The 26,008-nt window shown below is 38.0% G+C and overlaps 1 protein-coding gene and 1 long non-coding RNA gene across 6 annotated transcripts in view; one reads left to right on the forward strand and one right to left on the reverse strand.

The window, feature by feature from the left end:
* Positions 1-26,008, reverse strand: part of LOC136179256 (uncharacterized) — a 99,088-nt gene that overhangs the window by 72,885 nt on the left and 195 nt on the right. The gene's annotated exons all lie outside the window — the stretch shown is intronic.
* igfn1.1 (immunoglobulin like and fibronectin type III domain containing 1, tandem duplicate 1) lies at positions 880-25,362 on the forward strand. 4 transcript variants are annotated; one of them, XM_065955123.1, is made up of 26 exons: positions 880-1,052; positions 5,475-5,560; positions 10,906-11,025; positions 11,825-11,967; positions 12,308-12,407; positions 12,914-12,958; positions 13,794-13,827; positions 13,936-14,119; positions 14,228-14,341; positions 14,433-14,601; positions 14,748-15,020; positions 15,185-16,084; positions 16,566-16,670; positions 17,916-18,056; positions 19,224-19,348; positions 19,468-19,609; positions 19,789-20,082; positions 20,180-20,476; positions 21,745-21,924; positions 22,056-22,184; positions 22,282-22,590; positions 22,948-23,033; positions 23,140-23,332; positions 23,422-23,718; positions 24,331-24,657; positions 24,779-25,362. In XM_065955123.1, exons 2-26 carry the CDS (start codon positions 5,512-5,514, stop codon positions 24,781-24,783), a joined length of 4,761 nt encoding a protein of 1,586 aa, XP_065811195.1. In that variant the 5' UTR covers positions 880-1,052; positions 5,475-5,511; the 3' UTR covers positions 24,784-25,362. The 4 variants fall into 4 exon arrangements, with proteins under 4 accessions (XP_065811195.1, XP_065811197.1, XP_065811198.1 ...); XM_065955125.1 differs by lacking the exon at positions 17,916-18,056; XM_065955124.1 differs by lacking the exons at positions 880-1,052; positions 5,475-5,560 and adding an exon at positions 8,944-9,052.

A 26,008-nucleotide genomic window follows, 5' to 3' on the forward strand; every position in this document is an offset into this window, starting at 1 on the left:
GGCGTGACTTAAAATAATACAACAACTCTTGACATGACATGCAGCGGGAATACCAGTGACTGTAATAAAAGACAAGGGATGAAGGCTTTCAAGGTCAGCGGCCTTGAACCTTGATTTAGAAGTAGCTATTAACACACGTTGGCTTTATAAAAAGCCAAATGCTGAATATTGTTTTCTAAGCTGTCTTATTTTGAAAAAATTATGTGATGAACAAAGATTGTAAAACCAATGTGTCTGCTTTCGATTTTCAATTTCAGTTTGTCAAATAAATATTGACCATTTCGAGCTTCGTTGTTATGTTATTTGATGTTGGGAGGATGGTCATTGATTTGTCCCAGTTTTAGCTCGTAACACATTCAACTGGTAACACGATTGTACAATACTTACACACAATCAAATTTTAATTACAGTGAAAATATTTACACAACTAGTTTAATGAGCTGGGTGTAAAAACCCTGTCACTTTTTTTTGCAGTTGTATGCAGTGTGATAACAGTCAAAGTATTTAGATTCAACATGAGTAAGACAGTCAAAAGAAAAAATAACAAGGGATTGTTTGCATTGAGAGAGTCTTACCATCTTTATTTTCACAAAGAATAGATACATTCAGGACATTTTAACTTGATCTATAAAAACATTATATTTAAACAACATGTCAACATTAACCATATAATCACTGAACTTGGATATATCTTGATCCGAGGCTTCTAAACAAGACAAAATCTCTTTGTTTATGTTACTGTATGTGGCTAATGATAACAAACGATTCTCTAAGAGGTATTTAATCTGCTCTCTGACCCAACCTTCACTGTTCCCCCCCCTGCATCACCGCCCACTCAACCTCCAATGTCTTTGGAGTCACCACAAATACAAAAAAAGCCTAAACAGCTTTTGGCAGTCATCGAGTCCAGTCAGTAGAGGAGCATCAAGCACAGACTTACTTGCACACTGCTGGAAGGATCTATTACATTGAAAAAATTAGGAGAAGGCACAGTGTGACCAGACTGCTGCCTGAAAGGGAACAGAGCTGACAGCACTGAGGACTGTGGACAGGTAGGTGGCTCTGTTAACAGAGGCTGTAGAGGAAAATGTTCTGGGTAGTAAAAAGAAATGGATTGCAGGCAAGCTATTTCTTGTAAATCGGCCCCTGCACATGTAATCAGGATTAAGACAATGTGTTATTTCATGGTTTGCATCAGAAGGCTATCAGTATTTAGGGAGCAGGTGCACACATAGGATCAGGAAAATAATCTGAATAACACATGTATGTGGATGATTAAGCCATGTTTCTATTTCTAATATAGCAGAACTTGCCGAGCTCAAACAGCAAGTATAGTTACTTACAGTAAATAGGATTTTAATACCCTATCTAATTTCAGTTGCTCAGATTACCTTGTAAATAATTTATCATATATGTTAAACTCTGTACAGGATTTAGTTACACAGAGAACACACTAATTTGTTGTTCAGTGCATGAAATCACTTTAGTAACGCGTGCAGGCTTCTCAGTTTGAATTTCACAGTTTTAAATCTGGGAGCTGGATCACAGTATTGAGGTCAGAGCTGTAGGGTTGTTGGGTGCTGATGACTAACTTAAGACGCAGGAATCAAATCAATGTGCAGCCTGAGAACCATGGAGGGTGTGGGTTGTAGTTTGGCCGAAAATAGGACTTCTGCTCACATTGAATAACGACACAGGACTGTAGTAGATACTGTTCTGACTGTAGGTGTTCTCTCTAATCTGCCTCAGATTCGTGAGCATCCAAAGTCTGTTTCTGAAAATAAGCTGTTAAAAAGCTATACACAGGGTAAAGACTTGAACATGAATGAAAGACTAAAAATGAACTACACAGACATGCATCATCTTGGCGGGCACTCAAATAGGCAAATCCAATGGAAGTCCATATAGCACCAGGAGTGCTCATTTGACACCAAAAGGCCTCGTCATCAGGCCCAGTTTTATGTGAGCTGAAGCCACTTTCTGTCTTTAACTCTCAGCTGCAGTCAGTGATGTGTTGAGAAATGCAGGGGCAGACATTCGAGAAGCAACCACATACCATTTCAGGAGTATGAACTAAGGTGGTTCAGGGATCTGCTGTGGGTGGCTGAGACTCAGTAAAAACATGTCACGTACTACTGACACTTGAGGCATTACATGTTTACATTATTTATACAAGAAGTCAACTTGGGGTAATGTCCAGGGATGTGCTGTAGAACCCTTGTAAAGATAAAAAAAATTACAGTCCAATAGGTTTCATCATGCATGGACAGCTAAGGAACAACAGAAAAGCAGTAATCATTACGTTATTATGAAAAGTTAATTAAGCAGGAGAAGGTAATTGTTATCTGAATTGGGATACCAACATTGTATTGGGGAAAAATCATTAGTATTTACACAGCAGAAGAGAAAGTACATAGAAGGCTTACGTTATTCAAAGAGTACAGGCTTCTGAGATGTACTCACAGTATACTGTAAGGGTAGCTCTGAGGGTCATTTTCCTCTGTTACCATGCAGAGCTTACTGATCCTCATGTCATATTTAGGAGACAATTCAGCTTAACACATTTTAACTTAAAAACAACAACAAAAAAAAACTTAGCTTCTTGTGTAAATGAATAAGATGAATACATTGTGCTGATATTGTTGGCAATGTTAGTTTTGGGTTACTTCCCTCACAGGCAGAGTTCCCCCTCCAGACCGTTTCATCTTGAGAGGTCTTTTTCAACACAATCTTTCTGCTACATCTGTCATGCCTGATATCCAGCAATAGATATTGCAAGGAATAATTTTTTCAAGTGCTATCGGCCCATCCACTTAGTTTGTAGAAGGACCTGGTTGGGCAGGTAGTGAGCAAAGATGTAAATAAAATAAAGCAATAGATACTTTTAAATGTACAACAAGTAAAGTTACGAGCACACTACAAATGTCAGGAGTGGAAAGTGGAGACGATTGTTTTGAAAGTCAGGAGGATGAAAGTAAAAGTTCTGTCAGAAAAACAAAACCTCAAGTAAAGCACCTGAAAACTTCATATATGTTTGTACTCTTTGATGCAATACCTCCATATTTATACTGGCACCATGTTCTTCACTGTGATTGTGTGTGCAGAATAAGATATAAATACTTAAACATACTCATGAGATCAGTAGTGAAAAGGAAAAGAAAGACAAGGGAAGGCGAGTTTTGGTACAAAATATGGGTTTTCCAGAGACTGAAAAGCTGGATACATTTTATTTCTGCTGCAGCAGTTCAACATTTCAGATAGCCTATGTCTAATTTTAAGCCTGGTGACTTGTTATGTTGCAGCAGTGACAACCAGCCTGCCTGCCCACATACTGGTTATGTGTAATGATAATATGAAGCATGTATTTAGAGCAACAGTGTGTGTAAAGTGTAAAACTGCAATGCAGCCTGCAGAATAAATCTTTCAAATCTTGGTGACAGCAACAATGACAGATGCCTACAATCTATTGACAGTTTTTTGTCCGCAACCCCTCCCCCACATGTCAGTATTCATTTAAATCACTTGAGAGCCTCAGCCAAACATTAAACTATAAATGTAATGGGCTAAAATGGCAGAAGTATTCAGTGGGAGGAGAGGGGAGTGGGTTTCCTTTAATGCAAAGGGACTCCTGCCAAGCTGTCTCCTGTTGCAGGCGGTTTTGCAATTACCGTATGTGTTGTGCAGTTCATTTTCACAATCCAACAACAGCCAAGATTGCTGAAGGGACCCAGAACGGTTCTGAACATATGCTGCTGCATTTGGAGAACTGAAAATGAAAGACATACTTTCAAAGACGGCAGGTTTTATTTTCAGTCGGACATCAGGACGGACTGTCAATATTGTAAAATTAAGTTGAAATATTCAGGAAAAAGATTTATAGTAAAATCATGATGGCAGTCAAAAAGAGAAGTCTTCACTTTTTTAAATCAAGACTGATGTTTTAAAAAGGCCACTTTCGTTTTTGTTTAAAGGGAAACTAAGAGTTTGTTTCCATCAAACTTCTTAGTATTAGAAGTTGGCTTCAACATGATCTAAAATGGGAAGCGTTTTTTTATTGTCTTGACAAATAATGCACACTGAAAAACCTTATACATGTACCTTATATACCTTATACATGGTAGGTTCTACAAGTTGGATCAGGTTAAGTGCAAATGTTTTCAAAGGTAAAATCATGTATTAATCCATGCTTCAAACTACATCAGAAGTGTAAGTAATACAGTATGCAAACGTATTAAACTCACTTGAAGGTTCATGCAGTTGAGGAATAACTATGTTTCTTTTCATGCAGTGGGAGCTTTACACACTAGCAGGTATTAAAGTACAGCTGTACACTTTACAAGCTCTGTCATCACTCAATAGTTGTCAAAATATCCATAATTATGAAATAAATCCAAAGCATAATGTATTTTAAACTAACAATCTGTTTTAGGTTTACATGAGGTTATCCAAATAAGCACAATTTTATTCACGGTATCCAAAGCAGAGACAAAACTCACCTTGTCATGTTAGCAATATTCTCTGAGGATGTATGTTCAGCTGCAAAGTTATAATCACAATATGAATTGCCAATACACAACCACACCTACTTTGAATCTCTGTCCAATCAGAAGGTTAAGACCTCTTCAGTGGAGAGTCATAAGTTCAGATTTTACAAGAACAAAAAATAGTAATGGCTTAAAGTGATGCATGTGACCTTTCACAACTGAGGGATATGACTCATGTAAAATATGAGGCAGATGTGATTCATTCTAAGTGTCATGTTTCAACAGGTGTTTTTCTACATAAAATGATATTGATGTCTTAAAACAAAGATGTGAACCTTGTGAATGTGGTAAACAAATCCCCCTTTCAGACTCTGTTTAGATTTGTTATTTTGGAAACATACAGTGATAGACTTGATGTATATACCTGTGAAAAAGATATAGGCAGATCTGAAGGTGCTGCATGCTGAGTGCTGCATCCTTTGGCTTTTTGTTTTCTACTATCAAAGTATTATGTGCTATTACAACTCAGCACTTATTCAAATTAAGTTAATAATTAATGAGGACTCGGGGAATATAGACAGCCCAGTGTGCACAGTGTTTTGAAATGTAACTCTTCACCCTGTTTATTTAAGGCTCTGACAAGCTCCTTGCTTAATTATCACAGGTCTCCAAAGGATTCCTGAGACAGATATTTATCCAATGTTAAGGCCGACAGCAAGTAAACATGACATTGGTTGCTGCCTCTCACTGACAGGTTCAAGTAACTGCAGTGTGCATCCCAGGAGTCAGGGCAATGGAGTTTCTTCCAACATGATCCAATAAATCCATGATGTTCAAAATAAGAATGAGAAAGATCTAGACCTATTCTGAAGTTGAAATAATAACTGACCTCAAGCTTTTAAGAGACAGTCAATCAGTATCACTTATTTGCCTCTGCATCTATGCAGTGCTTATGATTCCCCCTTGAAACTTGTGTCTTTTTTGCTACAGAGCCTCCTGAATCAGCAGAGCTCAAGAGGAAGCCAAGATGTGGAAGAAGTCGAAGGTGACCGATCAAACTGCCGCTGGGCAGGCGGGTAAGTGCTGGGTGTTTTACGCCCTCTCTGCTAGGTTCAGGGTTGGTATTGCAGCTGCCTCAACTTGTGGGTCGTCTTATCTGAGGATGAAGGTGAAAAGGATTCATCTGAGTTACAAAACCAATCTTGAAGCGAATAAAGGTTCATGAAATTGCGTTTTACAAAAAAAGAAAAGAAAAAAAGACTCTCGAAGCAAGAACCACCTGGGAAGCGTACAACTTCAAAGATTGCACAAGATCAGTATGCATCTTTTCAGAAGATTTGGAACACCCAATTCATCTCAAGAATTCTGCTCTGTGAAGACAGTTGAATATTTGTGCAGAGAGAAAACAAAGACAAGAACCACAGCCTCTTTTGTGCAGTTAACGCTGTCGCAATCATCATCAGGGCTTTGTAGGATCTCCCTCATGATGTCAAGGAAGTCAAGCACCAGAACCTTTCTGTAGCAAAGTATACACATGCTACTTTTTAAATGGAAGTTTTTGCCGAAGAAAAACTTGCTGAAACAAGTTGTCATTGGTCGGCTTTTCTTTAACCACAGATTTGATTATAAAGCTGCCTGTCAAATGATCGACCAAAGGTTTCCAGTTGCAAGAAGATTAAATGCAAACCAGTTGTTATCCCCAAACAAGAGCATGTTGAGAAACAAAATCTCTTCACGGGGATGTCCAACAAATGATATCTGAAGAATGATGCCAACAACAGCAGGTGGGTTCAAGAATGATCAACAGTCATCACAGAAGATCAGGTCAATGGTCACTATCCGATGGCACAATTGAAGAGGAAATTGAAAGGAATTGGTGCTGATAACTGGTAGAAGATGAAATGGAGGGTTTATAACAATACATTTCCAACATTATCCTTCTCTACAAAGTATTTGCTCATAGTTTCAATCAAGCACTGCGCAGAAATCATCCTGAGATGTCAGCCATGAGAAAATGCCTACGCCAGCTTGAAGTTAAGTCTAATCAATAGTTGTACAGCACAACTATTTACACGCTGCTGTAACAACATATTACTAACATACTTTATCATTTTTGTCTATGACTAACCATGTTTTTGTTGTGTGATGCATCTGAGTATTGTGTTCTGCCTCAGGTGTGTCCGTGTATGTGCTTCCCATTCATGGGTTATACTGTACATTGTGGTGTTTTATGTTCATTGTTTCAATAATCCCGTCAAAGTTCCAACCTACCATGGTGCTTTTGTCAGGATTTATATTTACCTGTCCTGTTCCCTCTCCTGCTGTCATGTTATGTGTTAAGTCGACCGTTCTGAGGGAAGTCACCCAGAAGACAAAGGTATGGGAGCAAAAACGAAATCAAATTACACAAACGACTCACCGTCTGTAAGTGCATGACTCCATGTTGGGTGAGTTGCATGTATGATGTGGTCTTCATCGCCCCTTGAAAGGTGTCATCCGAAATGGATGATTCAACTTTCAGTGTCACAACAGATGCATTTCATTGTGACTTTCTAAACAAACTTCATCCGGTATGAAAACTAGCTCAAGGCTATTGCTGCTGTTGATTTCCATGTGTCAACTTTATCTTATAATTTAAAGGATGTGCAAAATGTTGACACATTTAAGGCTCATTAAGTAAACGTGGCCTAAAGGGACACACCAAAGAAGTGGCTCCAACTCTTCTAAAATCTAGCGATCTGATAAGCTATTCCAGCTTTTCTGTGATATTGATATCCTGCAAACAGTTTGAATTTGATATCATTGTCAAGTGAATCTTATTTCAGGAAGTATTTTTTTTTAAATGATGAACACCAAGTCAAACTGAGTAACCCTTAAAGTCTCCCTTTCTGTACTTCCTTGAGATTTTCAGGCTTTTCAAGCCTGACCCACATGCTCACCTTAGCGTTCACTGTGACGACCAGGACTGTCACAGATACAAAATTGCAATTTCGATGATCCAAACAGTTCAAAGCAGGTCTAAGGGAACCGTGTGCTGTCAAGTTAACACAGAACATTGAGGTCTCGAGGTAATCAGCTGAAAAAAACAACCATGACCTTTTGCAGCCCTTAAACCTCACCCAACTCGAAATATCTTTTGATTTCTTGAATTTCCTGTGACAGTCACAGTATAGTTGGGGAAACACTGGTACATAATGCTCTCATGTATTGGCCTGTAAAGTTTGAAATTAGTAACTGTACCTGCTTTCCAGCTACAGACTGGATAGCTTTTCAGCAAAAAAATGCAAAGTCCTGGTAGAGAAGCAAGAAGCTTCCATGTTGAAAATAAACACACCACATGAGAACAGTAGGGACATGTTGGTGAGGCAACAGGTTTTGAAAACCTCTCTGAATGTTATCTTTATTATTCTCACATTATTATGTGAGGCAAAACAGCTCTAATTATAAATCTACTTTTATACACAAAGATATTTGAAAGTCCCTTTTTAGCCATTTCAAGATGAAACAAGTAAAACACAAATTAACAGAAAACAGAAATAAATAGAAGAAAGTGCTGCAGGGTTTAAATACTGAAACAGAATTTGTGCTAGTCTTTATGTTGGTGTCCAATCATTATTGATAACATTGGTAAACCAAAAAGATAAACTCCTCATTGTTGAACTACTGACAGATAAAGCAAAGTACTCATGCTCGTCATCATTACTAATTTGCAAAAGTGGCCACGGTCTGCTCCACTGCATTTCTTAAGATATACTGGACTCAATTACATATGACCTCTGCCCTCGCTGTCATAGATGGTTTACAATTCAAGGTGGGCACTTGAACTTGAAGCTGAAATAACTTGTGGCTCTCCGAGGCCACCAACTATGTGTAAGGGCAGCACACTTCTGTCTTACGGTCCCAGGCAATAAAAAAAAAAAAAGATTGCCCCACTTAAACAAAGAGAAGACAGTTACTTCAGACATTTTATATTATGACTTGTACTATTATGCGAAAACTGAAGTGACAGAAACCATTTCAGGATCTACACAAAAACAAGACACCAAGAATTTTTGCGATGGTTTAAAATGGGATCTATTATCTAAAAAGCCATATTTAATCGGCTCAAGAATAATAGGAATGTAAACGTCTTTTTGTACCAAATTTATCACAGTTAATCTTTATCAGTTATGTTTCGCTGACTGACCCATGAAATCAATGTCTGGCTTAAACATGCAGCTTAAATTGCTGGTCTCCATTAATAGCCTGATCATTATTTCCATACAAACATCTGGCTTTTAACAATGTCCACGGCAAAACTCATATAACGTTATCAGCATTCTTCAACATTCAGGACATACTGTTGTTTAGCACCTGATGCAAGCATTTCACCTCTAACGTGCTTCAGAATGCAAAATGCTGGGGCACGACGCTCATCTCTACTTACTTTATCAACATATTCTATAGTTAATATTCTGCCTGTTACAGGTTTTTCATGCCAAGAGAAAATTATTAAAGACCAGGGATCCCTGGACCAGCTGAACCCCTGGGATCAGCATTCAGTGATGATCCCCTCGAGATTTCTGTTGGTCAGTCCATATTGGTTGTCTCTGAAAATTGGTTCTGCAAAAAACACGACAACTTGCAGGAATGCCTTATTCTGAATCAATTGTTTTGAATAGCCAGGCATGTAGATAATGTGAGGGAACTGTCCAATTTTCTCAGATTTAAGCGCTCTCAATTTTGACTGAACTGAACAAAGTACAAGAAAAATAAGTACAAAGATAGGTACACTTAATGGCTGCACATAAGTAAGGTAAATATACATTTATTGCACGCAAAGTAAGATGTTTCAAGTTTATCTTGTTATGTGGACAAAGATGGAAAATCAAGATGCCTTCAAATCTAAACTTCACCAAAAGATCCTTTTATGATTACTTATTCAACCTTGAGATATAAATGACGTGATTGAAGGGATGGAAAGACCAGAAGCAGGCGTAATTACATTCCAAGTCAGTGACAATCCATCAGGAGACTTCATCAGGGTATATAGATAACATGAATTTGTGAAATTATAGAGTAGAGTTATTGGACAAAAAATCGGTTTGGTCTGTATTTGGTTTGTATTTGAGAAGACCTGTTAGTGAGGGAAGCCTCAACAAGCTAACCATCAAACTAAGCCCTGGATATGGATGAAAAATTAACTGAGCTGTATGTGGCCCCATTGTGATGTCATGAACCCCCGACAAGAAGGAAATCGTTATCCAACATACTGAATGGCAAATATTTAGGGGTTGTATCCAACCAGTGAGAATGAACAAAACAATCCCCAATATCCCCCACTAGCAATAAAGAATGGTTGAACTTTGAAACATGCAAGGGTCCTCTAGCATAATCTCAGAAAAAAAAACAATCAAACTCAAAGTAAGCACAATTGGTCCTCTTTAAACTCAATTTGTCCAACCTTCTACGTACATGTATTAACTACTCACACTTTCAACACGACATAAACATCAGTGTTTATGGCAACTGTCTTGATTTGATCACAACAAAAGACTATGTTTATCACATCTTCTACTTACATTTATAGGGTCAGTTATGGGTGCATGTGTATTTCAGGACTGAACACTCACTACTAATAGAGAGAGGCCCATGAGAAGGCAGAGTCCACATCAGATACTCACAGACAACTTGTTTTGACTTTGTCTTATTTTTTAAATTTACTTAAAAATGCCTTTTACACATAAATACATTGATAATTCCAATGATACCCTTGAAAAATGTTGTGACTTTTGACCCCCCTACTGTTCTTACAGTTTGGACTTCTCAGTGTTAATATTGCTGTGAGGGTGTAGCTAAAAAAACAGGAGATGTAAACTGACTCACTTGTATTTAGTTCTTGCAAAAAGCTTCTACAAAATGTAAAAACCAAACATTGTTAGATATAAAGCTGCAGGAAAGTCCTGCTAATTTGGTTCAGAACTTTTGAAATACTTCTGTTATCCCAATTTAGACGTCAACCTGTTTATTATTCATACATTTGCATATAAACTACTGATTAGACTTTTTCATTCGATCATTACTTTCTCTCTTTCTGGACAATAAGGCCTTAGAAGTTGAATCAGTTTAGCAAACATGCCACATTCTTTAGTCACTCTTCATTCATTTATTGTTGAATGTTATGATGCACAAATTAAACAGTGACAATATTTTCTGGGTTATTTTCCTGGTACAAGAATATTTATCAACTGTTGAGCACAAGTCAATTATTCTTAATGAGCCATAATTATAAAGTATTTTTTCCATACCTTTTTCCATTTTCTCTGATTTACAAAGATCCCTCTTCACAATCATTTATATTTTCATGTCTTGATGAATAATTAATGTATACATGTGTCCTCCATATTCTAAACTTATTCTTACTTTCTTTTAATTTGACCAGGGATCAAGAAGAAGTCGAAGGTGCCCGGGGTGATGATTACGCAGTTTATCGAGGAACTTCCAGAGGACATGTCAACCCCTGACTTCACACGCAAACCTATTGCTCTGACTATTCAAGAGGGTAAGTCTCCTTGTCTATAAGGGAGATCTTTTAATTCACATTCATAAATCAACACAAAGACAAACATACTTTTAAAATACATATATCGATTTTAAGGGAATATTGTTGGCATGTTGTTGATCAGTGAATGCGTCAGCAGAATTCTGGTGGATCGATCATAATGGGCGCTTTGTTTGTTTATTTTCCGTCCTCCGATTGCATTTGAGTTGGTATGATTGGTCAAAAGATATGTCATTCGGTCATTTGCCTTGCAATGATGTTTGACATTATCGCATTTAACGATAACGAGAAATAAAAAAAATGTGAGGCATACTGTTTTAAACTGCCTGTGGGGGAAAAAAACATGTTAGAGTCCGTCCATTCTTGATGACAATCTCTTTCTTTGCATCTTCTTTTCTAATTTTAGAGCACACAAAGTCTACTACTTTTCCCTAGCTCACTTTCTCATGTTTCTGTGTTTCTGAGACTTACCGTCTGGGGGGTGTTTCCGTTTACTTGCAATGCCTGGTCTGAGTAAAGCATTTGATTGGCTGAGTAGTATCAGGTTTGATGACCGCAGTTTAAATTAGATTACAGCTAAATAGCACTAAGAGCTACAATGTTTAAAAAATGGAAATGTTTGTTAACTAACCTGATAATTATACCCCCGCTTGTATCGAAATCGCAAAGAAATAGGTGTGATTCTGGCAGATGGCAGAGAAGGGCAAAATGTAGAAAGGGAGGGATCAAAAGCTATCAAGCAAAAGATATGTATAATAATTATACTTTGTTGTGAAATCTTCAATTAATTCCATTTCAGGTAAATTGGCCGTCTTTAAAGCCATTGTAGTGGGCAACCCAACACCTACTGTGACATGGAGCAGAGCAAACGGAGAAATTCATTTTCATCCTGACATGTGCGAGCAAAAGTATGACGATACTTCCCGCGAGCACACCATTGAGGTAAGTTTACAAAGTTTCATTGGAGGTATAAATGATGACCATCTGCAACAAATACCAAAGGCATGGTTTCATGATATTTACACTCAACAACAAAATAACAAAGCACTCTGCCCAGAAGAGCGACATGATCAAAAATAGAAAGCATCGGTGCATCAATGTCAACTCTTGTCTTATGTTTTATCAAAGGTTATGATTACAAGAATTAGTTTGTTGGTCGGTTCAATATCAGTTGCAGAGTTATATTCAGATAAGCAAAAACCTAATGTGGTAATGCTTGAAGTTAATTTAACTCAACCTGCATTCAATGACAATAACAATCCCTTTTACTCTGTTTCCATAGTTTCCTAAGGTGGCTCCTGAGGATGCTGACACCTACAAGTGCTTTGCAACCAATGAGTATGGAAGGGCTGTTTGCACTGTAGTCTTGAACGTCATTGAGGGTAGGATCACTTATAATTACTTGACTTACTATCTTTTATGCATGTTTAAAATAAGTATGGTATATTTTCTCTAATTTGCCACATTTGTATCGAAAATAGGGTAATAAGCGTATTAAATATGGGTAAAAAACAAATTTAAAAACAACAAGAGGATTAGTATTTTTGAAATGATTGCGACTTATGGATTGTGCCTTGTTTTGATTCTTAAAAAATGTCTTATATGTCTTGTGAAATTCTGGAACTTACTAAAGGGTTGCCTAAGAGTAGGTTCTGTGAAAAATGGGGGCATAATAAGCCAAAGCTTCGGCAAACACCTTCTTGGTCAGTTTAAATCCCTAGATGTATTTATTTGTACATTTTATATTCATAAGTAATGGTCATAGAAATTTGTGTTTTTGCTTTGTTTTTAGTTGTTGATTTATTTTTATGCTGACTTAAATAAACTTAATTTAATTTAAAGGGTGAAATAGCTGTTTGTAATGATGATGGGGTTTTTTTGTCAACAGTTGGATTTTCAAAGACCAAGGAACTTCAAAAGAAACAAGGAGAAGGTGAGATTGAAAACATTTGGACCCTAAAAGAACTTTCCAAGAGACAAGCGATATTCAAGCCAAATTAAGCACAAAAAGAGAGATGATATACACTGTCCTCGCCCCTGTCCAGACACAATTAGCGCTCAAAACCAGTCCAAACTGTAATTAAAAATACATTTTTACAAAGAACACTTTAAGGGATTTGGGAACCCAGCTGTGAACAAAGATAGATAATGATTCATGGTTTTCATCTAAGCTAAAAAATAGTGGGAAATATGCAGCAGCTCAGATTCTCTGTTCTTTAATCTGGGCCATCTATTTCCATAGAAACATGACATTTTATTCATTAATTAGAATTAAGGGGGAAAAATGTGCCTGTTGTGGTGCATCTGCCACAACAGTGCAGTGCCACTATGTTCTGACACTTGACACACAATTAACTCTTTTTAAAAAGGCCTGAGAACTGTGAATATCAGCAAACAGATTCATGTTGCTGAACACAAAGTGCCTGGGCTGGATGGTGTGTGTTCAGTTGCCTTTATTCAGGCTGGTATGCCGGGCTTCTCTAGCCTGAAGTGTTAACACGACAGTGTAACATTTTCTGTTATCATTCAGATAATTCATGTGAAGCAGCATTTTATTTTTATACAGGAATACTTTGTGGGTGGCCATTTAGATAGGACTGGACATTTTCCTCTATTAGCCATGAGATTGAAACTCTGGCTTTGTTTAAAATATATCACTGAAATTAGTTATAGAACATAGTATTTGTAACTTTGAATATAACTTGATCTTTCTAAGGCAAAGTATGACAGTGAGTGACAGACTGATGTTTCTTGTAATGGCTCCACAGATGCAACAGACTTCAGGAAAAAACTTAAGAAACGGTGAGTGACATTTTGTAAACTTATTTCTTTGTCTATGAAAATTTCAACGAAACATTAGTTGGTTTAAAACATGGTGTGTGGGGCCAAATGAAAATTGCCACCTTACAGTAACCCTGATGGAACACGAGAGGAAAAGCCGATGGAGCCAGAGGAGAAAGTGTGGGAAATCCTCATGAGCGCTGACAAGAAAGACTATGAGCACATCTGTTGTGAATACGGTATCACAGACTTTCGCGGTATGCTGAAGAGACTCAGTGAAATGAAGAGAGAGAGAGAGGAGGAGATTGCTGAGGTATGTGGCCTTTTGGATTCTTCTTTTAGTCCATCATAAGCTTGTCCAACAAAAAATGTGTCCTAAATGTTGTGTTTTTTTGTTTTTCTGTCTTTCTTGTCACTGCAGTTTGTTACACAAATCAGTGCCTTAAAGCATATCGAGGTGGATGACGACGACTGTGCAACAATTGAGTTGGACATGGACCTCAAGGATCCAACCAGCAAAATCTTTGTGTACAAGGTGAGATATTAACAACTGTCTTGTAAATAACATTTCTGTACTGAATCATTTCATATCAAAATGATAATAATAAGTCATTATATTTCTGCAGAATGGTGTCATGGTTCCATTTACAGAAGATGAAGGGGATGAATTAAAGCATAGTTTGAAACAAGTTGGCAAGAAATATATCTTTCGAATTAAAAAATTGGGTTCAGAAGATGCCGGACTTTACTCAGTGGATGTTGGCGGTGTCAATGTTTTTTCCACAGATTTCAAAGGTACGTCCTCCAGAAAATGAAAGTGATGAGACTATGTTTAGTGTATTACTGATGAATGCTAACCCTAAGAATGGGTTTAGATAGGATTATTGGTGTCATTTAACAGTCTCTCTTTGTTTTTCTTTTTTCTTTATGTAACCCTGCAGTACCTGAAGTTGATTTTGCGGTTAAGATACAGGAGGTAAAGGCAGAAGAGCGAGAGGATGCCCTCTTCCAATGTGTCCTTACTGCACCTATGAGTGAGGTCAAATGGTATGGCAAAAGCGCTCTACTGTCAAACAGTGAGAAACATGAAATCACTGTATCTGAAGATAAGCTAATCCACAAGTTGATTGTGCGAGACTGTATGCCTTTAGATGCAGGTATCTATGCTGCTGTGGCAGGAATCAAATCCTGCAACAACTGGCTTGTAGTTGAAGGTGAGAAAATAATTTTGCATTTTTTGCATTTTGATTTTGGTACTTATTCTAAATAAGCATGCATAAATCACTATTGTTTTTTCAAAAATGTTTACATGACCACAAACAAATGCTTGTTCCCTGTACCTATAACATACAAATACTCAGATATTCTTATTTTATAGCTGACAAAGATCCAGCCAACAAGGGCAAGAAGGCAGCTCGCAAAACTACTATGGCTGGAGCCAGCAATGATGAAGAGCTGGTTAAAATAGCTAAGGAACAGCAAGAAAGATATCGAAAGGAAATGGAAGAAAAAATGGAAATTGCTAAGAAGGCTCAAGCTGAGAGAGAAGCTGCAGACGCAGTTGCCAAAGCAGAGGCTGAAGTTGCTAAAAAGGAAGCGGCTGAGGCTAAAGCTGCAAAGAAGGCTGCTGCAAAGGCTGCTGCAAAGGCAAAGAGGGCAGCAGCCGCTAAAGATGCAGCTGCAAGAAAAGCTCAGAAAGGTGCTGCTGGTGGTGCTGGCTCAGCTGCAGATGGTAGCGGTGGTGCTGGAGGCGCAGGTGTTGCTGGAGGAGCTGGTGGTGCTGGAGGTGCTGGTGGTGCTGGAGGTGCTGGTGGTGCTGGAGGCGCTGGTGGTGCAGGGGGAGATGGAACTGATGGTGGCAAAGGTACAGGTGGTGCAGGTGGAGGTGCAGGTGCAGGTGCAGGTGGGGAAGAAGATGGAAGTGGAGCTGGAGCTAAAGGAGGAGCTGGGGGCAGAGCTGGTGGCAAATTAGGGAGCGGTGAAGGTGGTGGTGAAGGAGAAGATTTTGATGGGGAAGAGGACTTTGATTCATTTGATGATTCGGATTTTGACTCTGAGGATGAAGAAGGAGAGGAAGGAGAGGGAGGAGAGGGAGGAAAAGGAAGAAAGGGAAGAAAAGGAAGAAAAGGAGGCAAGGGGGGAGAAGGAGGAGAAGACGGAGAGGGTGGAGAAGGAGAAGAAGGAGAAGAAGGAGAAGAGGGCGGAGAAGGAGGTGGAAAAGGAGGAAAACGCAAGAAACGTGTGCGAGATGGTCTCCTTGTTCCTGACACAGTTACAGGTAAGTTCTTCTACACTGTATGCAGCTTTCAGCATTAATTACCTCCAACATTTAGCTGATCATTTTCCTGAATGCTTGTCAGGGTGAAAAAAAATTTATAGACATAAATCTGAACTAAATTTTGGAATCATTATAATAATTATTAATGGTAACAGTCGAAGCTTTGTATTTTCTGTATGTTTCTGTTTTCTGTGTTTTGAGCCAGGTCTCTTCTTTAACTCTTCTTCTACGTCTTTCAGCTGTGTTGTGTATCATATCGAGGTTCTCATAAAAGTCTTGTACCCTAGAAATACTTTAACAATGAATCACAAATATATAATCAATTCAAGGGCACAACTAGGACTGAAACTAGCTTCAACTGATAAGTACAGTATATCACTTTAATGTAGGAAAATGAAGTCATAAACAAGTATAACAGTAGCGTAATGAAAGTACGAAGAATGCCATTCTGAATAAAGTTGCTATTTATTATCACTAATAGGAGATAATAATGATGAGGAAACCACAAATGAACAAGGTGAAAGTTCTGGGAAAAAAGGAAAACGTCCCAAAAAGAGAAATGTGGAGGTTGAAGAAGCTGTTGTTGGTAAGAGTTGTATGAGGATGCATGCTGCAGATAATTTACTGATGAATAAAGTCATTGTGAAATAAAAATGACTTTGAAATCCCAGTAGGATATTCTAGATGCAGCTGTATTAACACAATTAGTCTATATAACGCCGATCCTTTGACTGACAAGGTGCAAAGCTCTACACTGCTGCGCTATAACAATTGAGTAATCATCAAACGATTCTCTCTGAAAGGTCATCACAGTCATGTATGACTGTGGCATGGTTTTACTTATTTCAGTAACATAGCACCAAGAAAAAACTTTTCTGCCCCCCAAAATTCAAAAGTTGTTTGTAATAACCATCTTTTTAATGTACTCATTGAGCCAGTTGATAAATAACACCTGATATCATGTCTTTGTGAGCACTTGCTGTTATGGTCACCTGAGAAACAGAAAGCAGTATAGCATTTTAATGCGATGCTACATTCTGCATTCTTAGCTTAACCCTTTACCCAAATCAATATAGATCCATTCTATATTTCTGTGTGTGTGTGTCTAATATTCTGCTTTTATGTTTGTTTCTATCTGTAGTTTTAAATACATTGTATGGTTTGCTTTAAAGTGTCATTTGGATGGGCTGTAGAAAAATTTAAAAGTTTTGAAAGAAATGTTCAAAACAAGAATCGCCTCTTCATTAGAAATTAGTTTTATTTTTTCTGATAAGAAGATACGATAAGATAAACTAAATGGATCCCCCAATGGGGAAATGTTATTGTTACAGCAGCTCAAATAGTATAATCAGAAAAAAATTGCAAACATTTAAGAACAAACATATTTACAGTAATTAAAAATAAGTAGAAAAATACAGTAGTAATAATAAAATAGTAGCCTACTGTAAATATATGCAGGGTGGATGTCTCAGTCTGCTGCTGAAGGAGCTGCTGTTATGTATATATTTGTAAATACATATGTGTACATTCACATATACTTACCTCAAACACTGTATATAATATGCTACAATGAAATTCATTGTGATGAATTCTAAAATATATAGACATCAGCCCTTTATCTATTTGTCCCTCATGCTGCTGAATGTGTTTGTTATTTATGTCTCTGCCGATCTTGTGTTGTTGCTCTGTGTTGTTGCTTTGCAATCATTTGCCATCATTGTTACTGTTTTCATTAGTGTTAACTGTGAGGCATAACCAACATCAAATGAGAAACATTGGATTGATGGTAATTAAGATGATATCCCCTCAAACTGAAAAACATAAACCACAGAAGCCAGTGGTGCCAGTGATGATAGTGGCATCGGGGCAACAGCTGAAAATGGTGAGGGTGCAGACGGCAGTGAGCCAGCGGCAGCTGGCAGGCGTGCAGGCCGTGCAAGGCAAGGCCCATTGATCGAGGAGAAAGTTAGTGGTAAGATTACTGGCGCTGCACTAATTGCTGCATGGGAAGCACCGTCACTGACCAAAGTCATTTGATTTGCAGGTGACTTTTCCAGTGATTGACGCGTTGACATTAAACCTGTGTGGCCTCTTACAATGATCAGAGTAGAGAAAATGTGAATTTAACCTTGACAATTGCTTTAAGAAATGCTAATTGAGTTTGACACACTAATAGCTTTTGCTTGAACACAATAGAATTATTTATCTTGTTAGCAGTGTTGTTATCGAAACTCTTCTGCTTTGTAGACAACAATACTTTTGATAACTTATTTTATTTCCAGGTTGGACATCAGCAGGCGATTTTATTTTAATACTTTAACGTCTGCCTCTGTCTCCTACATATGGTGTTTGCTGAATATGTGTGTGTATGTATGTGGAAGTAATGTTTAAAAGCTTTGCTTGCTGTGCTCTGTGTACATTATTGCTTGCCCCTTAATAATCATTCAGGATGAGTCGGTGCATTGAGGTTGATTACTTATATGACCACTTGGAAAAATGGTTGTGTTCTTCATCAAATAACTACACTGCTTGTGTGTAGACACACTCTTACTGTACAGCATCTGAAGATGGAAGACAACCGAACATGACTTTGAGGATGATTCTTCTATAAACAAATGTCTGCACATTGAAGACAAAATTCAGATCAGACAAAGTGCTCATTTCTTCGACAAGGAACTGCCAGTCTTATGAGGGATAGTTGATGTCTTGATGTCTTAATAGTGCCCATTTCTCTCAAGAGACAATCAGCATTGAAAGTCATGTTGTCTTTCTTATGAACTGTGCCAAGGATTCAACTCTGCAAGTTTTCAAGTTGAAGGAAACTCCCAAACAAGACAGTCTGCTATTCATTGACCAAGAAAACATCCTCAAGTTTGAAAAGAATGCAAATTCTGCTCTTCTTACACCATATAATCTTTTCAGAAAGCCCTTACATTTATCTGTATTGAAACATATATTTTCCACCATGTTCATTGTAAAATACGTGATATGTAAGATTCAAAGGACAAGGTAGGTGTTCAATTCTTTGTAAATGTCGATCCACAAATATAAAAACTTGAAACAACTAAAAAAACAACTGACACAGATTTTAGCTGTTGGCCGTGTCCATTCAGTAATTTATTGGTTGATAAATCCTCAGACCCAGGAGTTCACTTTCATGCCGGGCTTTCCGACTGCAAAGCCATTAAGGGAGAAGCAGCAGAGCTGGAGTGTAAACTGAGCAGTGAAGAATGTGAAGGTATCTGGTACAAAGATGGAGAAGAGGTAAGCTCAGCTCTGAATGTTGTCAATGAATAGAATGAAGGCTTTGGGGCTATATCTCCAATAGAGTCTCAGGTGAGACTCTGTGGTTTTCTCTAACAATGATATGACTTTAATTACAGGTTAAATCAGCTGAGGGTATAACCATTTCAAAAGAAGGAAGTTTCCACAAGCTGAAAATTCACAAAGTAACAGAGGAATTTGCTGGAAAATATAAATTTGAAGCAGATGGGAGGAAGACAGAAGCCTTGATTGTTGTTGAAGGTAAAAAAAAAAAACATTTCTTGAAAATGCATTAACTATTGCATTAATCATTAAATTGCAAGGGATGTCTCTATTCTGATAAAAATTTATTTTTCAATATTGTAAAATTTCACTGAACTACATAAGTAGCATCTCACTGCTTAACATGTCTGTCCGTATTGCTTTATCAATTATTGTAGATCCACCACGGTTTGATGCTGAGGAAATGGAAGCATTTAAAACCCCTGTAACGGTGAAGAAAGGACACAAAGCTACCTTCAAATTGTCCTATATCGGACAGGAGCCTATAAAGGTTCAGTGGTACCTTGAGGGTGAAGAGCTTTCAGATGAGTCGAATATCAAGCTGGAACACTCAGAAGGTTGCACCCGTCTCCTTCTTACCAAGCTTCAGCGCAAGGACAGTGGTGAAGTCAAGATGAAACTGAAAAATGAGTTTGGCACTGTTGAGGTTGTCAGCCAGCTTGTGGTACTTGGTGTGTATTTATAGGTTTTATCCAGTTTCTGAGTAGGTCGTTTTTTGTTTCGCGGCCCACAAATTTGTAAACCTGTTTTTTTGTTTTTTTTTAATAGATAAGCCTACTCCTCCACTGGGACCTTTGGAGATTGTTGAAGCCTCCTCCTCTACAATTGAGTTTAAGTGGAGACCTCCAAAAGACAATGGTGGCTGCAAGATAGACAACTATATCCTTGAACGTCAACAAGTTGGCCGCAACACCTGGAAAAAGGTGGGTCCAATTGGACCAGAGGCAAATTACAAAGACTCTGATGTGGACCATGGTAGGAGGTACTGCTATCGCATCAGAGGGGAGACTGAAATAGGCACCAGTGAGCTGATGGAAACAGAGGACATCCAAGCTGGAACAAAAGGTACAGTCCAATATTATCGCGTTATGTTATCTTATGTATACCACCTTTAAAAGGCATTTCCAATTTTTTGTACTTCACATCAAAAGAAATATAAATATCATTGGAATATACCTTCTCACAGAACTCTCCAGTCAAAGTTGTCCTTGGTTAGCAGAGAGGATTACTGTAAGGGGGAGACAAATGTTTTTTCTGACATATCCAATTTTGACCAATGGCAAATTGTAATGACAGTGTTGACATGTGAAGTACCAGGGTCCTAATGGAGGAAGTGTTTGAAACTTTTCAGTTATGTTGCCCTATCCAGTTGTATTTACCCTCCACTGCCTGTATATATTGCTCCCCCCAAAAAAGGCTGAAGATAAATCAATCAATCAATCAGTTAAAAACAAAAAACAGTGTTTATCTGTATAGCGCCAATTCAAAACACATTTCTATCTCATGATACTTCACATAATGAGCAGGTCATATTTTTTAACAGAGACCCAACATTAATCCACCATGAGCAAAGCACTTGGCAACATTTAGCAAAGTAGCAGTGGCAAGTAATAACTCTATTTTAAAAGGCAGAAACTTTGAGCAGAACCAGACTCACGTTGAACATCCATCTGCCACAACTGTGTTGGGCATAGGAATAGGCTTATAGGTGGGATATATGGAGATGGAGAAGAAAGAGATGGATGGAGACAAACAAACAGTGCAACACCAACGACAAACAACAACACATAACACAGCCCTTATGCTACAATGCTTATTATAATGTACTGGAAATAAAAGAAACGTAAATAGAAGTGTGATTTTGTGACTATATAGCACTTGCAATTTGCTCATATGGGCTGGGTCTGTCTCTCTATTACCAAGCCTCCACCATACAGTGCTTTTGGTGCAGACCACGTATGGAAGTTGGTCTGGTAGCTGGAGAGGTGCCAGATCACCTCTTGAGCACTGCCGAGGTGCCCTTGAGCAAGGCACCACACCCCCTCCCCACCACCAGCTCAGGAGCGCCCACTGTGGGCAGCTCCATCACTCTGACATCTCTCCATTAGTGCATGTCCATAGGATCCTGTTTGTGAGCGTGTGTGTATATACTTCAGCCTATGTGTGTGTTGCATGACTACAGAGTGACTGAAATTCCCTCTTGCGGGGATCAATAAAAGTAAATCTTGTCTTAAATCTTATTAGAAGACATGTTTGTGATCAACTCAAGCAAAGCTAATCTGCCTTTTACACCAAGAAGTCATTTATTGGTGACGTTTTTTTTTTGGGTACAGCATTCCCTGGACCTCCATCAGCTCCAAAAGTGGTCACTGCCTTCAAGAACTGCATCACCCTCTCTTGGTCTCCTCCAGCCAACACTGGAGGAACTAATATTCTTGGATACAACCTTGAGAAACGCAAGAAAGGCAGCAACCTTTGGGGCCAAGTAAATCCCCCCGATGACATGATCAAAGGTTACTATATCGTTTGTTGATTTGAAAGTGTTTGTTCATATTTTGACAGCCAATTTAAATACCAATGTAAAGATCTCATATTTATTCTCATGTTTTAATTCCTATATTGCATATTTACTGTTCTCATACAGGTAAAGGATTTGGAGTTAAAGATGTGGTTGAAGGCATGGAGTATGAATTCCGTGTGTCAGCAATCAATAACTCTGGAGCTGGTGAATTTAGTACACCGTCTGAGTTTGTGTTTGCAAGAGACCCTAAAAGTAGGTGGACATTTTGAAATATTATAATAGTTGTTGTTTTGTCCATATTTCATATAAATGTTGTATTGCAGCACTGACTGTGAATCATGTCTTTTAGAGCCTCCTGGTAAAGTGATAGATTTCAAAGTGACAGATTCAACCTACACAACTCTATCCCTTGCTTGGACAAAACCCAAGGAGGTTGAGGGGGGCGAGGATGAAGCCAAGGGATACTTTGTGGAGATCAGGCCTGCAGAAAACACTGAATGGGATCGCTGCAATAACAATGCAATAACTTTGAATTTCTACACTGTGAAAGGCTTGAAATCGATGGGAATGTACTGGGTGAGAGCTATTGCTACTAATGATGGAGGAGAGGGAGAGCCGCAGCTACTGGATAACTACATCCTTGCGATGCCCCCTCCTGGTAAGAAAATGTCCTTTAGTTGGTTCTGTAAAACACATTGAATACTACAGGGTGAGTTGTAGTATATCAGCATTTACATTTGGAAATGATCTTGAATACTTTGTTTCAAAGTATCTCGTGACACAAGTAAGGATCCAACGGCACATTTGGTTTATGAAATCAAGATATGGAATGTACATGTTCAAAAGATATAATTCTTTATACTATTGTGTTTTAATCAACACAATATTGGGCACATAAGTTAAAAGGTTGATGTTTTAACTTCATATGTCTGGGTATATGCTCAAAAATATTATGGAACAAAATGAATTGTTTAAGAGCATTATTAAAGAACATTTCCATCATGCTTTTACCTAGTGAGACCACGTTTCACGGATGCCAAAATAAAGAGTTTCATGGTGGTGAGAGCTGGAAACTCTGCACGATTCAACATTAACTTTGTGGTAATTATTCATCGATAAACCCTTGTAACATTATTTGAATGCATTTCGGGATTTTATTTGGTCCTGTAGAAGGTTTACCATAATTACATTTTCTTATTCTTTGTAGGCCTCTCCTTGGCCTGATGTGATCTGGCTGAAAGATGGAGGGCCAGTGCACAAAAAGGTGACCATCAGCAATACAGAGGGCTCATCCCAGCTTCTGATTGCTTCATCTGAACGCACAGATACTGGAATCTACACTATCGTTGTCAAGAACATTGTTGGTCAAGAAACACACAGCGTAGAAATAAGAGTCACGGGTAAGTTAAGTATCTTTTGTTTATAAATGGTTTCCTCCCATTCCATCCAGATTAAAGGAAAATAAATGTATCTTGTATTTTAACTTCAGATGAGCCTAAAGCACCAGGCCCTGTGGATATTGACGAAAACGTGCCTGGCACAGTGACCGTTTCATGGACCCCATCTGCTGATGAAAAACGTGACGACAGGCTGCATTACATGGTCACTAAACGTGATTCAAGTAAAAGAACCTGGAACACCGTTGCGGATCATATCTTCAACAATAAATTCACAGCCTGCAATATATTGCCGGGTAGAGAATATTGGTTCAGAGTCTATGCTAAGAATGACATGGGCTTGTCCAAACCCTCTGAATCACCCAAGTGGCTCATAGCAAGCAAAAAGGGTAAGTTTTATGGCAGTGGACGACACATGTACTGTTTAACGCACCTAATTGTTTTTGTATGATTTTATACATTTTTTATTATGCAATGACACCCACAAAACAGGCATTGGTGTATACTGTAGGTACAAACAAAAAGGTTTTGGGACAACAAAATAATCCTTTGAGTCACACCTAAGTCTGAAGATCAGCCCTGGTTTTCACCTTTAACTCATGCAGCTTTTGTACATTACAGCATTTCTTGCATCTCTTTGTGAAGACTGTACCACAACGTGTTGATTTTCAGCTTAAGTATAAGTTTTATAAGTATAAGCATAAGTTTTGATGGAATTTGACTTACTAACTTGATAAAATCGTCACACTGAACGATGGCTGTTCATACAATTTTGGAACTTCAAACAAGTTGTCATTTTTTTTCCCTATTGCAACAAACAAAAAACAGGAGGTGAATATTATTTCTATGGTGAAAAAGTATAGTGCTTAAATTGGGACAGAACATACGGCATTTTAAATCAAACTGTACCTGTACCAAAATCAAGCCATTGTTGAATCGTGTTCTCTTGTTGGTTGATAACAATTGTGACTTGATCTAATGCCTATCTTTTTTTCTTCCAGAAAAATTCACTTTGAACATGCCAGAATCAAAGGTCTGTAATTTAGAGTGTCCTCCCAAGTTCCTAGTCCCACTGAAAATGCACACCGCTCCTCAGGGGTATGAATGCTACATGAGCTGTGCCATAAAAGGAGATCCCACACCTCATGTGACATGGCTCCGCAACGGCGTAAGTCTGAATACCAACACCAACTACTTCATCTCCAACACATGTGGAGTCTGTTCTCTGCTCATACTGAGGGTTGGCCCTAAAGACATGGGGGAGTACAAGATTGTTGTAGAAAACTCCATTGGGAGGGCAGAGTGCTCTACCAAACTGACAGTCAGAGGTAAGTGTTTAAAGGAGTGTACATTTTCAAAAAATGTTGTCAATATATTCTGCATTGGTATGAATGTCATAATTTAAGGATCGTAAAAACACACATTTGTTTTTCCCCCTTTTTCTTCCAGAATAAATGAGCACCCTGGAAACGGCAGAATTGCTTTCGACCCAAACAGAGTCCAGTCATTGCTTATTCACAATCTGCATCTTTAGAGTTAGGCAAACCCTCTTAAATGTCTCTTAAAAGTTTGCTTACTTTTTGATAAATGATTTCCCGCGAAGTAAGTCCGAGTAAAACGGACACATCCAGCCAAAATCATGTCTTGTTTGTCTTGATGTAAGCAGTGCAATCCCAATAAAAAATATGCTCGACACACTAATGATATTTCTTCATGGCAGATAATAAATGTAACATGCATGTTAAACAGAAAAAAGCACAGTAGTGGATACTGCTTGGCATTGATTCTTTGAATTTTAAGTTGAGTTTGGTTTTTAAACAGGTTTGTTTTCAGCTTTTAAGATGCATGTTTCCATTCATTCTTATAGTGACTTAGATTTATATCATTTTCCTATTGTGCATTTGAAATCCTCCCGTAAATAAAACTAAGAGAATAACCTTATTGACAAGAAAATGTTGACAACAATCTGCTTGTTTTAGGCTGTTCTCGTGCTAATGCATATACAATTAATGTAAATAAACAAATCATTCTTCTGTTGTGATTTTCATTTTTTTAAACTTCTACGCCACATTGTAAAAACACTAGCCAAACATGTGTAACAATACAAGGGTTATTTTACAAAATGTTGTACATATACTGTATGCTGATAGAACTTGGTATATATTGCAACCCTGGGTCACACACTGACACAGCAAGCAGGTATCCAAATTCATACCACTTGTCTACCTGCATGAAGGTTTATGAGAATAATTTATGTCCAGTCTTCTTGTGTTACCTCCTTGAAAATATTTGAAGAGTCAGATTTAGCCAAATTTAGAGTCACTGAAGAAGAAAGGGTCAACAGTTGCACCAAGGGCTTGAACATGACTGACCAGTGCAGGGTGACACTTCTCAGTTTCAAAAACAAGTACAATGCTAAAATAAACGGCACTATAACTTACTTCTGTTTGATTCAAAACTCTTAAACTTACACTTGAATCATTTGTATCACAATGAGATTTAGCTGATTATGTTTGGTTCTAGCCTTATATGTCATGATCAGAGTCTGATTGAATGTGAACAGTCGTGCAAAATAACACATTTCTTGGATTATCTTTGAGCATAAAACTGTGTCATAAATTTGACATTTGAAGACACATTTTAGAAAAAAATCTTAAAACTAACAAAGTAATAACTTAC

Source organism: Labrus bergylta, chromosome 5, assembly GCF_963930695.1.
Source record: "Labrus bergylta chromosome 5, fLabBer1.1, whole genome shotgun sequence".
NCBI classification, from domain to species: Eukaryota; Metazoa; Chordata; class Actinopteri; order Labriformes; family Labridae; genus Labrus; species Labrus bergylta.

Coding starts and splice junctions, on each gene's coding strand:
- igfn1.1 (XM_065955123.1), top strand. CDS start 5,512: ATGTGGAAGAAGTCGAAGGTGACCGATCAAACTGCCGCTGGGCAGGCG. Junction 13,828..13,935: donor AGGAAAAAACTTAAGAAACG/GTGAGTGACATT, acceptor GCCACCTTACAG/TAACCCTGATGGAACACGAG. Junction 22,591..22,947: donor CCTTGCGATGCCCCCTCCTG/GTAAGAAAATGT, acceptor GCTTTTACCTAG/TGAGACCACGTTTCACGGAT.